The sequence below is a fragment of the Thermobia domestica genome, chromosome 10 (assembly GCF_964235325.1).
Source record: "Thermobia domestica chromosome 10, izTheDome1.hap1.1, whole genome shotgun sequence".
NCBI classification, from domain to species: domain Eukaryota; kingdom Metazoa; phylum Arthropoda; class Insecta; order Zygentoma; family Lepismatidae; genus Thermobia; species Thermobia domestica.
The window spans coordinates 250,629,032-250,644,193 of NC_137463.1; the positions used below are offsets into that span (position 1 = coordinate 250,629,032).

Here is a 15,162-nt window from a genome sequence, read left to right on the forward strand (position 1 = left end):
TTGTGTAGAATCTTTTATATTAAAAAGGTGAGGGATAAACCCGTGTAATGCTTCTCTACCATACAATATGCAAATGAATGTGTATTACTTAGAACTATAAGAAGTGCTGCAGTAGAGCTCACCGAGTTGGGATCTTAAGAAAATATATATATCCTTAAATTTTGTATTGTGTAAATACTTACGCCCTTATGTCCGCAATATCTCCTTCGACGTGTGGTTCCAGTTTCCTCACCCTTACGTCTAAGCCCGTCACGTTGTATAGTGCCCTGAGGAAACAAGAAAAGTAAAAGTAGGTTAATACTAAAGAATTAACATGAACTTTTGAGAAACAACTTTTCAAGAAATAAGGTTGAAACTAATCGTTCCAAGTTTTCACACTAGTGTCCGCTGTCTTCCTTCTAGAAATTATATCTCCCATTAAAATGATTTGATATATGCTATTTTAGGTTTAACCTTGGAGATATCAAGAGTAATTGTTTATTTTCAACAAGATAATGCAAATAATAATATTGTAGTAAGTATAAGGTTTTAATGGAATAAATCTTTATTTGTTGTGGTAGAATTTCAAGGGCTTGTCAAATTTTAAGTTTAGGACACTCATCAAAATGTAATCATTTAACTGTATGGCTTTAATTTCAGTAGTCTAACAATTTTATAAACAGATGTAAACTTTGATTATTCTACACAGCATGGGCTTGAGTCAGTGACTGAAGACCATTCTCTATGGACAATTATATTTGTTTTACATGTTAGTGACAATAGCATTCGCTTAATGTAATTTTTGTTTACGTGGAAAACTCACCCGGACACAAATAGCAGAATCCAAAACGAGGACATGTCCGGGAAAATCATGGCATATGATAGCAAAACATATTATAATGTTCTTAGATTCCTAACCTAACTGTATCTCAACTAACATACCTAACCTAAAATTAACTGCAGTTGTTTAGTTATAAAGAGAAATTTGGTAAAATTTTTGCAAGTAAAACCACTGACAGTAGAGTGACACACTCATTCAAAATGTGCAAAGATGAACCCCCCCCCCAAAAAAAAATGCCACCACTTGCAGCTTATGCCGCCGGTAAAGTTTTGATCAAGACTACCAGAATCAATGACGTCAAGAAACGTCTGCCCTATGTTTCCGATGACCACAAACACTTCATAACCTAATCATGAATTGGCCTTAGTTGCGCAAATCAACCAGAAGTTCAAGTTTGAGGCTTTTTTTATTTGAGAAGAACAAACCCTAACACAATATTCAATACATTATGTTTAGTAAATTAATGTAGTCAATAAATTTTTGTTTTTATTTGCATTTTTTTATAAAAAAGATTAACAAATTAATAACTAAATAAAATTTCATGCATGCAGGGCGTCGTCTATAATTTACATGCAAGAGGCACATCAGTCCATAGCGGAAAACAATTTTGTTACTATGGCAATGACAAAAAAAATGGTTTTCTTTTACAGCATTCGATTAATGTAATTTTTATCTACATAAAAAAATGGTTTATTTTGATTTTATAGTTTCAAAACTGCAATATCTTTTTACATTTTTTCTCAAAACAAGTTTGTTTGACTCAAGCCCTTTTTGCGTTATCTAATTCATATATCAAATACATTTCTACCTTTGTTTTATCGTTTTACACATTACTTTATTGATTTTGTTGGAGAGGACGAAAAACATTTCTTCTAATTGATTTTTTTAATACTTTATTTAAAGGATTCTTGGACAGCGATAGTGGATTGGATTAAAAAACCACAGCTGGAGCATCTTTAGAATTATTTAATTGAGGAAAGCACAGTGGTTTACTGGTAGGCCACTCACTTCTTGTAGAGAAACCCTTGGTTTAATCCCAATCAATGTATATTAGTGGAAGACAACATCGTGTCCGTGTGGTTTTCTCGGTTTTGTCGTTTCTTCTCACACAATTATTCCACCAATTACGAGTTAAGGATTAGGTTTCTGGGCTTTCAGCAGATGTTGAACTATGGCTTAAAATTGAACGCAGCGCTTCCGCGCCAAAAACAGTGACGCAACTAACGAAAAGCGAACAAGGCTTGTGCCCCGGGCGCCAGATTCAGGGGGCGCAAAAATGGCAAATACTTATTTTCACTATAAGGCAAGCAAAGAAGTTATAGCAAACTAAAAGTCATAAAAAGTTACCTCAGAAACTTAACAGAACAACTACTCATTAATTTTAGCACCATATTCATAGAGCTTAAGTTAGCCCCAAAGCTATCTTTTGAGGACATTCTAAAAGCTTTCAAAGCCAAAAGAACCCGCAAAGTTAAATTTTAGTTCTATGTTTTTGTTTTCATTTAACTTTCATTGACTTAAGAATTTTGCAATATAATACTCGACACAACAACTTAACTGTCATAATTAAATATTCTATTCCAAAATAAAATTCATTCTACACATATGCACATCCCGATATAATTCCAAAAACATTGTGATTTGCAGTTAACGATAGGCATAAGACCATAAGAATATGTCAAGCATGCTACTCCCAGATTATTTCGCAATCAAATACTAATTAGTTTGGTGTTTTATCTTGTACTAAGAGGCCGCAGTGGCTCAGTGGTAGAGCGTTCACTTACGGTGCATGGGGTCCTGCGTTCGGTCCCAGGTCGAGCCAAGTGAGCTTTGTGGTGGACAAACATCGTGTAAGTGGGTTTTCTCGGGGTTCTCCCGTTTCCTCCCACTTTCTTCATTCCACCATTTCATTCATTTCTCATCATCATCGTCTTCTTAGCCTACCCGGCATACCTATGGGACGTAAAACTTAAACATTTCATTTCATTTTATTTTATCTTGTGCTAAAAATTAAATAATATACTGCAATTTTGAAATCAAGCTTTATCTCTTGAAGAAAAATTAAAAAGAGGAATAACTGCGTGATGCCATCATCAGGTGTAGTCTGCGAGCGTTTTGGTTTGGTTGGTCATGGAGGGGAAGGACGCTAAGGCGAGTTCTAGCGTAGCTGCATCGTTGGCCAAAAATAAAACGTTAGGCATCAGGTTAAATTTGGGATAAGACTCTACAGTTTAATGTGAACGTGGAATCAGATAGGATTAGGTTTCGAAAGGTTCTTCACGCATAAAATGAGACGAAATAGGTAGGACGAACATCATCTGATAGAACTATTCCTTTCACGCACATTGTTGTATATACGATTGTCGTGATGGCTCAAAGAGTTCGCTGTGATTAACCATTATTGGTCTGTGAGTATAATAGAAACTACATACAATATATAAAGAAAATTACATATTTAAAAAATCATGAAACAATATAGGATATCTCTAAAGCCATTATCCGCTAACATCCTCAGAGATAACGGATGACTTTAACGGTAGTTTACCACACCCAATTTATGTTTTAGTAACAAAGGTAGTAGAAATTATGCACTCGCCGTTAGACATCAAACACAATTCTTCATCACGTTGACATCTACAGGACGAAATTAAAACTTCTACCATCTGATCCTTTTTTACTGTCTAAAGCATCTCAAGTGTGCCCTCTGGCGCTGCTGTTGATGTGTGCTTTCCTGTACCTTCCACGAAAAAAGAAGGGACAAGTTGCTGCGACTGAGATCTTTCAATTGTGGGATGCGGATGCTTTGCCATAATGAATTATTTCACGTACTTCGCTTTGCTCTGTCTTGTTAGCCATTCTAAGTAGCATACGATCTTCACTTCTCGAGACCAAATGACCGAATGACATATGGGCAACACAACCATTCGCTTCTTTTTCCTAAACAAAAACAGTGCTTCCTCCGCAAGAGGATGGCGGGGGTAGGGCCGAAGTATGTTTCACATATTTTCCGAGGACACACCTAAAATACACAGGATCTATCAGAGTTTACATTTGAAGCTCTATTATTTAAGGGAAACAGGAACGACTTCTACAAACTGTACATATAGGCACGAGAACTTGCTGTCACAGAACAGCTTGGTATTACAACCCAAACACTTCGAATGTAACATTAAGCGATCAGATTATAATTAATTTTTGTTAAATTCAGATTTCCTACTCGGAAAGCCACACATATATAGTTCTCTCATATGTTAGACAACTTACTAAGAAAGACAAGGTAAGAAAAAACTTACTGCGTGATATTTTCTAAGTTTGCTTCTACGATGGTTGGTCGTGCACCTATTACAATAACCAACTGCTTTTGTTCATCCAATACATAGACCTGTAAACAATTAAAAATAAGAGTTGGTCAGTATAAAATAATTAATTCAAAGTTACAACCATTAAAACAAAAAGTACAGATCATGTATGTAAGTGAAGAGTATCAAAAAGATAAAAATGTGGTTGGAAGTTTTATGAAATAGAGTAGTACTGTTCTTTAGAGAATATACTATGTAGAAGTTCTGGAAATTGTACTTTCAACTATCACTGAGGGAATATCAACAAGACCTGAAGAAATACGAAGAGGACCCCTTCAAACCCACCACACGGTCCGCCTCCAAAGACTGGCCAAGAGGCCGCGGTAGCGCAGTGGTAGAGCGTTCACCTCTGGTGCATGGGGTCCCGGGTTCAATCTCAGATACCGCCCAAGTGAACGTTGTATTGGTCGTTGGGTTTCCTCGGGTTTTCCGGTTTCCTCCCACTTTCTTCATTCCACCATTTCATTCATTTCTCATTATTACCGTCTCCTTTAGCCTTACCGGCATAACCGTGGGACGTAAAACACAAAGATTTCATTTCACTTTTTTTCCCAAAGATTGGCTACAAATATGGACACCTCAAGGCAGAAGACTTTGATAAATCAACTGGTCGTATCCTACCTATCTATCCAAGCTGCGCCAAGCGGGTGAGACTCCTCTAACCTAACCCTTGGGCTGCATCGGCCAAGTGCAATGCTATTGGCAGCTGAGATATTACCCTACCTCTGTGCTGCATTGGGTAAGAGGTATTCTCACTCATCGCCGAGCTGCTACGGGCAAAGGCTATTACCCTACCTCTGTGTTGCAGAACGGGAAAGAGGTTCCTTTAGTACTAGTTGGAACGGGCACGGCCGTCCCTAAATCTCCGAACTGCTATGGGCAGGAGGCCCAACTTTAGAGGAAAGAGTTATTAGAGAATTACTTGTTTGTAATCTAGTGTACAAACTATATAGAAACTTTTATAAATATATAACGGAAAACCCATGTACCGTTACTCTACAGAATATTACAATGTGGTTAGTGCATGCGTTTTTGGTGTGGTAGGTCCAGGTTTGATTACCGGTGGGAACTCTTGTGATTCGTATCTTACGTTAAGCTATAAGTCCATGACAAATATAGCCTCGCTGTTCAAGGGGATTCTAAACCATCAAGTATTCTTTGTAGAAAATGGTACGAAACAGCATTTGTTGTAGAGAGTACTATGAAGTAGAATAATAATAATACTGTATTATAAGGAAGTATTATGAAATATTACCAAACATTGTTAGGGTCGTCAAGTCTGGGAGGCTCAGGGAGCAGGCCATGTAGCCAGGATGGAAGAAAGTAGGAACGCTTTCAAAATCTTAACTGGAAGACCAATCGAAAAACGACCATTAGGGAGACCTAAAAGTAGATGGGAGGACAATATTAAGATGGATCTCGCAGAGATAGGAATACAAAGTAGAAACTGGATGCAGTTAGCTAAGGATAGAAGTCAGTGGAGAGCTTTCGTGAACACGGCATTGAGCCTCCGGGTGCCATAAACAATAGAGTTAGTTAGTTAGATATTAGAAAACAAAGAATTAACAATATTTGGACTTTGGAGACAACACTATGAAATTCAATAACAACAACACTCTTAAGACAAAATACTATGGAATATACTGATAGTACTTTCGAAGAAAATACTACGAAATAGAGTAATACTATATTTTGAAGAAATTATTATGAAATAGAAGAATAATGTACTTTCAAGAAAGGTACTATTACTTAGAGTAATAGTAATCTTTAAAGAAAGTACTTTGAAATAAAATAGTAGCATACTTTGAACAAAGTAATTTTAAATAGCATTCTTTGGGGAGAAAGTACCTTGAAATAATATTATTTGAAGAAAGTATTACGAAAGAGAATAAAAGCATTCTCTGATGAATACATTTTTTTCAGCTCTAGATAGAATAGCTAGTGACTTTAGCATATTTTATCACAAATTCTAAAACTACAACGTCATTCCGAGAAATTCTTGACTGCTTCTCGTGTAAATGACTAATTATGGTAATTTTATCCTAGCTTTAGACAAAATTATTTTTTGAAAACGAAAACTATATATGTGAATATTACTTACAAATACGTTTGCAATAGCGGACCTTCCATTTTCAGCACCTCTTCTGTCTGTCGCCTTCACATCAAAGCCATACACCTTTCCTCCATCCCTGGCAAAGCTCACAATGGAACGTACCTGTCCTGTGATTGGGTTAATATCGAATTTATGGGACTCATCGTCTACTTTCGAAAGGATATCGTATCGGATTTCACCATTAATTCCTTCGTCAGGATCTTTGGCCTGGAAGAAAAATACATATACAATATACAAAAGATATTCATATTTATCATAAAATTTATTAGAAGTACAAAGAATAAAGTAACTTTACATCGATTATCATTAAAATTAAATTACCAAGGAGACATCCGACTGACCAATAGTTGTAGAATGAGCACTAGATGTAGACAGTAAAGATTCCTTGGTGCGCAGCACCGGTATATATACATTACGTGTTACATATCCTTGATGTAGCAAGATACAGGACTAGCTCGGGAGAGTAATGCTCCCGGAAGTAGAAACGAGAAACACAGTTCTGATTGGTTGGCGTTATCCATTTCTTGTCACGTTGCATTAAAATAGCAGAAATCAAACACTTGCTGCTATCGGCCTTCGTGGCTGAGTGGGTTAGCGCTCAATGCTAGTAATAGAAGTCTTTTTTGGCGCGAGTTCAAACCCGGCCCGAGGAAATTTTTTTCTTACATTTTTTTTACATTTTTACAACACTTATTAAATTAAAATAATATGAAAATAATACTTAAAAAAATATTTATTTTTGTGCAAATAAGTAGTTGTAGTACTTATGCCCTTGTACTGCATAGTATAGGGCCCGTTTTGTTCCCCTTGTACTTCATGATATAAATTTTGTGACCAACTTAAAACAACTGGCTAGGATAGCGCGTAAAACAGCTGGCTAGAGTAGCGCGCGGAAAAACGTACTTCGTCAAGATACATACAGAAAGGCGTAGCTACGTAATGGAAACATTTGCCTGACGTTGGTTTTTCATTGTTTTCTGCAGTGGTAGTGACATATTTTTTTTGTATTGTATATTTTTGGTGCCCTACGGCAGCAGTTCCCAAACTTGTTTATTTGGCGCCCCTCCATGAGCCCTGCATACAACAATTCCAGGGCCTCTTCGCGGGGGACAAGGTAGCTGATTGGCACAGTACTTACCTCTGGTGTGTGGGGTCTCTGGTTCTATCCCCGACCAATAAAATTTGTCGTAGACAACATAGTGTCCGTGGGTTTCCTCGAGGTACTCATTTCCTCCCACTTTTTCATTCCACCACTTCATCCAGCATCATTTACTTGACTTAATCATGCTTCTCCCTTAGCCTAACGGGTATAATTGTTGGACGTTAAACTGAAAGGTTTCAAAACTTTAATGCCCCCTTCTCTCCTTGATGTTAGTTGATCTCACTTTTCTGTGATTTCAGATGCACAGTTCAAGTTTAAAAACTTGTATAGTAATAATAATAATAATAATAATAATAATAATAATAATAATAATAATAATAATAATAATAATAATAATAATAATAATAATAATAATAATAATAATAATAATAATTTTAAGCAATTTATTTGCAGCAAAATTTCTGCATATCATCGCAGTACAGTATTTTTTTATTATTATTATTTTGCCAGGTTTGCTTTTAGCAGAACCACAGTTCATACTCAATACTTATTTTCAGTTTGTACGGTATTTAATTTAACGCCGCCTCTTTGTTACTAATATTTGTAATTATGAATGTAAATTATTTTTGTCAATAACCTGCTCCCCCAGCTTCAGATACCACTTCTCTATGGTAAGCGTGTAAACTCACTATCTCATGTGAAAGAATGTTTATCCAATAATGCGTAATGCAGTACAAAATATCTTATCTAACACTGGAATTCCTTAACAAATAGAAGAAACTGAAAGAAATCTGGGCAATAGCCCTTTTAAATTTTTTCGTATTATATTTATACGATAGGGGAAATATCTTCATTATTCGATTTTAAAAAAGTACTAATAAAGCTTTCTACTTCGTTTTTCTTTCTTTTTCTTTTCTTTTCATTTTTCTTTTTTTGTTTCTTCAAGCTTGAAAGCATTCTAGAACACATTACGTATGGTTTCACGCCTTTCTGCGTCAAGACATAGTGGGTGATGACGTCATAACTAAAAAAATGTTAGTCCTACTTTATTATTTTTTGGCGAACTTACTTTTGCACCTAAAAGGTTGAAATTTTGCATACACATTCAGTGCACCTCTTAGTATTTTCCATATTTGTTTCACATCTCTGCGTTAACACAGAGGGCTCTACAGATATGTATATATATATCTATATAATCCCTTTTTTCGCGACTTTCTCGCCTCAGATAAATGATGAAGACATGTGAGTGGTACAGTTTGAAAGGTCATTCTATTATGAAAGAATAATGTATAAAACATCACCCTAGAACAAATAGAGATGTCTCAGGAAAATCTTAAGGATTACACCCGGATCTTTTAGGGTCATCTAGGGCACTGTGTGGGAGTTCTTAGCTCATTGGTGAATATTATTTCTTGTACTTTTTATTGAAGATAGAAGCTTGAAATTTTGTACCCACATTTAGTACACCCCTTAATATCGTTCAATTGATTTTGATATCTGTGCGTTGACACAGAGGGGTCCAGATGGGCTCAAAATTTGCAAAAAAAAAAAAAAAATCAGAAAAATCCCAATTTCTTTCAAAATTTCCCGCCTCAGGGAAACAGTAGGGAAATGTGAGTGCTACCGTCTGAAAGGCTGTTCTATTCTGAAGAGAATGAGGATACAAACCATGATCCTAGGATAAATAGGAATGATGCTGTAGCTGCTTGGCTGAAATTCTGTAATTTACCTTTTTAAAGGAAAAGCATAAATTTAAAAGGGATAGATAACTACCTATTGTCTTTTTTTCTTATTTCTTTCTTCCTTTCTCTACGCCTGGCATTCTTTTTCCAGCAATCAGCAAGCCAGTTGGACTAGCGATTTTCAGAAAAGAAGTCAAATAAATGTCTGTACATCTGGACCTGCTAGAGATTTGTTCTTTGTTATAAGCAAAAAAAAAAAAAAAAAAAAAGTGATTCACTTTTCCTACATATTACCGAACATAAAGTACGATGCTCATTTGCAGGTTTCTTGGCAATTGTTGACTACTGAACTTGATTTTTAAATTTACGTTCCGGGTAACAGATGTAATACAATTAGAAACGCATTCACATATTCTAATATACTATACCAGATAATTACAATACAATGATCACAATACATTAACATTACCATTATCCTCTTTCTTAATCGCGTCAGGCTTGAAAACCATGAAGAATATTGTCTTTTCGTAAAACTGCTGCGCGTCCTGAAAATAACACTCTATCAGTGATAATTATATGGCATTAACTGCTCAAATGGGATAAATAATTTGACATGCGGACTCCAACTCTCCTGTCACACAAACAACTAAGATTACAGACATCTTGTGGCCGTAGTTAACGAGAATTGGATAGTACACTATTTTCCTGTTAGTAGTCAAGAGTACGGCACGTTCTGAAGTACTGTAGGAATTGTCCACTATACCTACCCAGGGTGAACTTTACAATACACGCTCCCACAAGTAGGATCTTTAAAAGTGTATAATAGACTAGGGTAGGCTGAGTTTAGTTGATTTTTAGTTTAGCGTCCCTTTCAGCAGAGAGGCTATTCAAGACGTGGACCTACTGATTAACGTGCAATCCGAACCACATGAGCTCCCGCCGGGAATCGAACCCGGATCTCCCACGCCACAGGCGCGTCCACTAATCGCTTAGCCATAAGGGAGCTCTAGACTAGGGTAGGATAGAGTAGAATAAGATAAGAAGGGTAGGGGTAGGAACGGGTTAGCTTAAGGTTCGGGAAGTTTTGACCTACTTTCATAAAATTAATAGAGTTTAATTTCTCATTTCTGAATGAGTATACCACCTGGAATCGGGTATTGTAGAGAAAACTTTGAATGTCTCCGAAATGAGAGAAAAGCACTAGGTGAAACTGAATATCTTGCAAAGAGTGAAAATAAACAAAAATAAAATTAAGTAGAACCTGCATCCAACGGAAAGCTGTCCAAAACAGAAATAGTTTATGAGACGGAAACAATTAGATTCCTTGGTAAATGTTTCATTAATCATTATGTATAGCAGCGTTTCCCAACCGGTGTGCCGCGGCACACCAGTGTGCCGCGAAAGGGCCGCTGGTGTGCCGCGAGAAAATCGAAACAAAATTATTAATTCTATAGTAACCAAATTGCAAGACACATGAACAATGTATATTTGTATTTCATATTACCATGAACTTCTACAATGGAAAAATTACTGTAATTGTTGTATATTATTGTACATACATTACTGTGTAAAAGATAGTATTTCGGCAATAGAATTTTATTTGCCAGATCTCCATACACATTTTCACGGTTAGCTGCTACGTTACGCTTCAATTGAAAGTCCATACAGAGAGGTGGAATGAACTTTCAAATTTATACCGTTTTCATTTTGTAAAGCGCTCTCCCAAACAACTGAGGGATAAAATATATTTGATATAGTAAGTAATTATTTTGATGCAGCAGGTTTGTCATGGAAATCTTGTTTGAGTGTTGGCACAGATGGCGCTCCAACTATGACAGGTTCCGTAAAGGGATTTTTGGCATTAGTAAAGCAAAAGAATCCGGAGATAATATTTACACATTGTTTTTTCCATATAGAAGCACTTGTTTCAAAATCACTTGTTCCTGAACTTGCAAAACTATTAAATCAAGTGGTGAAAATGGTTAATTACATAAAGCCAAGACCTCTTGAAACAAGACTATTTCCAGGTCTATGTTCTGCAATGAATTCTGAATACAGTCAGTTGCTTATTCACACATAAGTAAGGTGGTTGTCTCGTGGTCGCATGTTGTAAAGATTTTATACACTCAAAGAACAACTTATTCTATTCTTTCTGTAAGTAGAAAGTGAATATACCGATTTCCTTAGTAATGATTCTTCTTGCAATAAAGTAACTTTTCTTGCCGACATATTCCAAACATTGAATGCACTAAACAAAAGCATGCAGGGGAAAAAACGAAAATATACTAACTTTTTAAGTGACAAAATTAAGTCAACTCAACTCAAAATTTGTTCATTTAGAAAGAAACTCTCACTTTGGTAGATCAAAATTAGAAAACAAAACATATGTGACATTTTTGAGCTTATAAAGTGCTGTAGAATTGACACAAGCCTCTCAACAGTCATTTCAGACACACTATCTTTGTTGCGTACCAATGTTGAGAAGTATTTTCCTACACTTCAGTTGACTTCATTTGACTGGGTGAGGGGACCCTTTGCAAATTCTCTCCTACAGTCAGCAGAATTAAATGTTCAGGAAGAAAGTGAATTGGTCGATGTGAGGTTTGAGGCTCTAGCACTCACAGCAAGACAGGCCATCATTCTGGATTTCTCTCCAGCAGCCCTATTTCTATAAAGGCTGTGAATGTTCTCATTCCCTTTTCTACATCCTACTTAAGTGAAGCAAGATTTTCTGCAATGAACACGATTAAGTGTAACAACCGGAAGATATGAGGGCGTGTTTATCACCTATCCGTCCGCAATTGAAGAAAGATCATAAAAGAACATCAAGCTCAAGTTGCACATTAATTTTGCTTCGTGCACCAACTCGTCTTACTTATTTTTTTTAAAAAAATATTATTATTAAACAATTGTAACCTTTAATACATATTATTGAAAGATTGTTACATTACTAATATTATTTAACAATAACCTTCATATAATATTTGAAAATTAATGTATATTAACCATGTTACTAAATTATAAGTTTCTTACTGTGCTACTTTTATGTACATTTTTAATGTTAAAAACAGTATTTATCACTATTATGACCATTATTGCTTCATAATTTGCAGACTGTCTCGTAACTTGAAATTTTAAAATACCGCTAAATCCTTTCGACAAAGCAAACATGCATACAAATTACCTACATTTGGGTCTTAAAAGTACAAAGAGATTTGCTTGTTCGTTCGTTATTTAGTGATATTTCTTCTTAGGGAAAGATTGGATACAATTTTGAAAAAGAAAGTGCATTTAAAAAAAACTGAGTCCTATTTTTATTGCAATTCTTTTCTATTTTTAAATTAGAATGAAAAATAAGTATATTGATTTACCATGGGAGAGAAACAGTGATCGAGCTTTCTTCTCTGTGAGAAAGAGATCAGTAATCACAGAAAAAATTACCATTGTATTTTATATTTACAAATAATAATAATAATAATAATAATAATAATAATAATAATTATTATTATTATTATTATTATTATTATTATTATTATTATTATTATTATTATTATTATTATTATTATTATTATTATTATTATTATTATTATTATTATGAGTGTGCCGCGAAAATTGAAGTTACACCCGTAGTGTGCCGCAAGTTGAAAAAGGTTGGGAAACGCTGATGTATAGTATATATGACTGAAAGAAAGAACCCGTGTAGTCGGTCTAGAAATATAAACAAAACCAGTTGATGTGAGTTTTATAGAAATGAAGAGATGTGTGGTGTAATGTTCCATGCTATGGACCACAGGGAGCGGCAGCGGAGGGGCATGTGCGCGTAGAAAGTGCGCAGAGAATATGAGATATAAAGCTGCGAGATGGTACCAATGCTAATGGTTGTACCGGTAGGAGTGAGTGCGAGCTAATACTAGTGTTTCTGAGTGACTATTCGGTCAGGAAGATCAGGCAGTGTCAATGGAAGCAGAGTGCGGTGGTACTTTCGAAGCTGATACGTACACAGGCAAGCGTCCATCATATACAGTAGGTATAAAAAGCAGCAAAATGTGGTTGTGAGGTTATTGGAGGTTGCGTTCGGTATCTCACAGGAAAGCTTAACGCTGGAGAAATGTCTCGTTGCATAACAGATAAAAGCGTAGCTGTGTAAGGAAGAGGTTATTATGGATGTGTTTAACACACTAATGATAGACGACGATGGCACAGATATTGAGGACATTGAAAGTAATAATTCAGCTATTGTTCAGCGTTACCAGAAGGAACAATTCTGTTGCCAGAACGAAGTCAACCTAACATAATTTATGAGTGCAGTATTCAAATAGAAGGTCAGTTTAGTAAATTTAAGTACCATCATCGTGAAGTTTGTTTCCAAAGAGAAATATTTTTTTTTTTTTAATAATATAGTTATGGCAGACTTTGCCACTCTTCGGAATTTACCGCCCCGTGAAAATGCACATGTTACACATATGGTACGTAGAGCTAAATAAGAATAATTATCTTAGAGAATAGTATCTTATCCGAATTATTTTTTAGTCATTAGTTAAAAAGCAAAATCGCCGTACTACAAAAGTTATCAACAAAAAGAGCTTGAAAGTTGTTTAAGAACTATTCACTTCACAAGAACTTGTCACAAACAAATTATTATTATTATTTTCCGAAGCCCCCACATATATCATTCTATTCCTTAAACACAAAATGACAATTATGCTTCTCTCAAAATTCCATTCAATCAAACAGCCCCGTTCTTTGCTTTTGCGAATACGGTAATGTGACAGACAAAGGTTACGAGATGACGTCGAACTCTGAAGTATACAAAAATATTGTTTCTGACATATATGTAAACGCTTCAGTAAATATAAGTACTCATACAGCTTTGGCACCTTATTTGCTATACATAAATCTTTATATTAGGTCAAGAAAATAGGTGTTGCAAATCACGCTTGTAAGGAAATATTCATATTCACGGCAACTGTTGAATAAATTGAGCATAACAAAAACACTAACTTCTTCCACGAACAACAAACTGAAAACTGCATAGACGATTATGGCATTGTTCCAGTGAAGCCATTTCTAGCATCTTGGTGCTAGATCAAGCATAATCCACAAGCATTTAGCATCTGGCATCTTGACTTTAGCATCCTGGCCAAATCTAGCATAATTTCATTTTACCCTTTGTTAAAAAGAAAAAGAACGAAAATTTAGATGGTTTAAAGACCGTCGGGAATTACTCCTTTTTTAGTTGAAGCGATGGTTGGAGCAATGAAACCAGTCTCAGTATTTCTGCAGTTGTAATTTTTTGTAGAATTCAGAGCAAACGCAAATGTTCAAAAATAGCAAACGTGACTGCAAAACATATTTACTTACCCATAGTTTTATTACTGCCAACTGACACCTGAATGTGTGATTATCTGGGATGTTTCTGTTCCTTTTAATTTACAACTTGAGAGGGGAGGGATATGACCGTCAGGCGACAGCTAGTAATACACTAAAAGAAATGCTTCAGGGCTATGTCGGGAGCAGCATGTTGTGTAAAATGTTATCCATTCATAAAATATAAATTCGACCATCCTCCCCTATAACGTGCCATTTATCATCATTCCTAACAGCGTCATATTAAATTTGTACGTGAATACAGTTAACACACTTCATTAAAATAATGAAGATAAGTAGGGGCGTGTCTTTAAAATTAGTTAGGAAAGGTAATTTGAAAATCTGGCATAATTTACAAAAATCTAGCATAATTCAGACCCGTGTTTGGCATCATCGCGAGTCTCGAGTGTGGCAACCCTGCATTGTTCCGAACAGTAGATGCATGGTGAATGTTTTTTTAACTTTCGCTCAAATAGTCCCTCGACTCAAAAAGCTCCTGTCTCCTAAAGGAGTTTTGGTAAACCAAATTCCTTATAAAAACATTATTACACGCAGCTTAAAGGCTGATTCATACATAGGGTGCCGTGTTCATGGTGTTCCATTGTCATGCTCCGTTCATCCCAAGGCCGCAACCATTCCCACATTGCATGCTGTGTCGTGCTCATGGTGTTCCGCTGCCATGCTCCGTTCGTCCCAAGGCCGCAACCATTCCCACATAC

At 35.8% G+C, this 15,162-nt stretch overlaps 1 protein-coding gene across 3 annotated transcripts in view; it reads right to left on the minus strand.

The window, feature by feature from the left end:
- The window catches only part of Cad89D (cadherin 89D), a 379,672-nt gene that overhangs the window by 64,020 nt on the left and 300,490 nt on the right, over positions 1–15,162 (minus strand). For all 3 annotated transcript variants that reach the window (XM_081729479.1, XM_081729481.1, XM_081729480.1), the window contains exons 13-15: positions 6,281–6,499; positions 4,114–4,202; positions 183–266 (exon numbers count right to left, since the gene is read on the minus strand). In XM_081729479.1, coding sequence (XP_081585605.1) covers positions 183–266; positions 4,114–4,202; positions 6,281–6,499 — 392 coding nt within the window. The remainder of the gene's footprint in view (positions 1–182; positions 267–4,113; positions 4,203–6,280; positions 6,500–15,162) is intronic.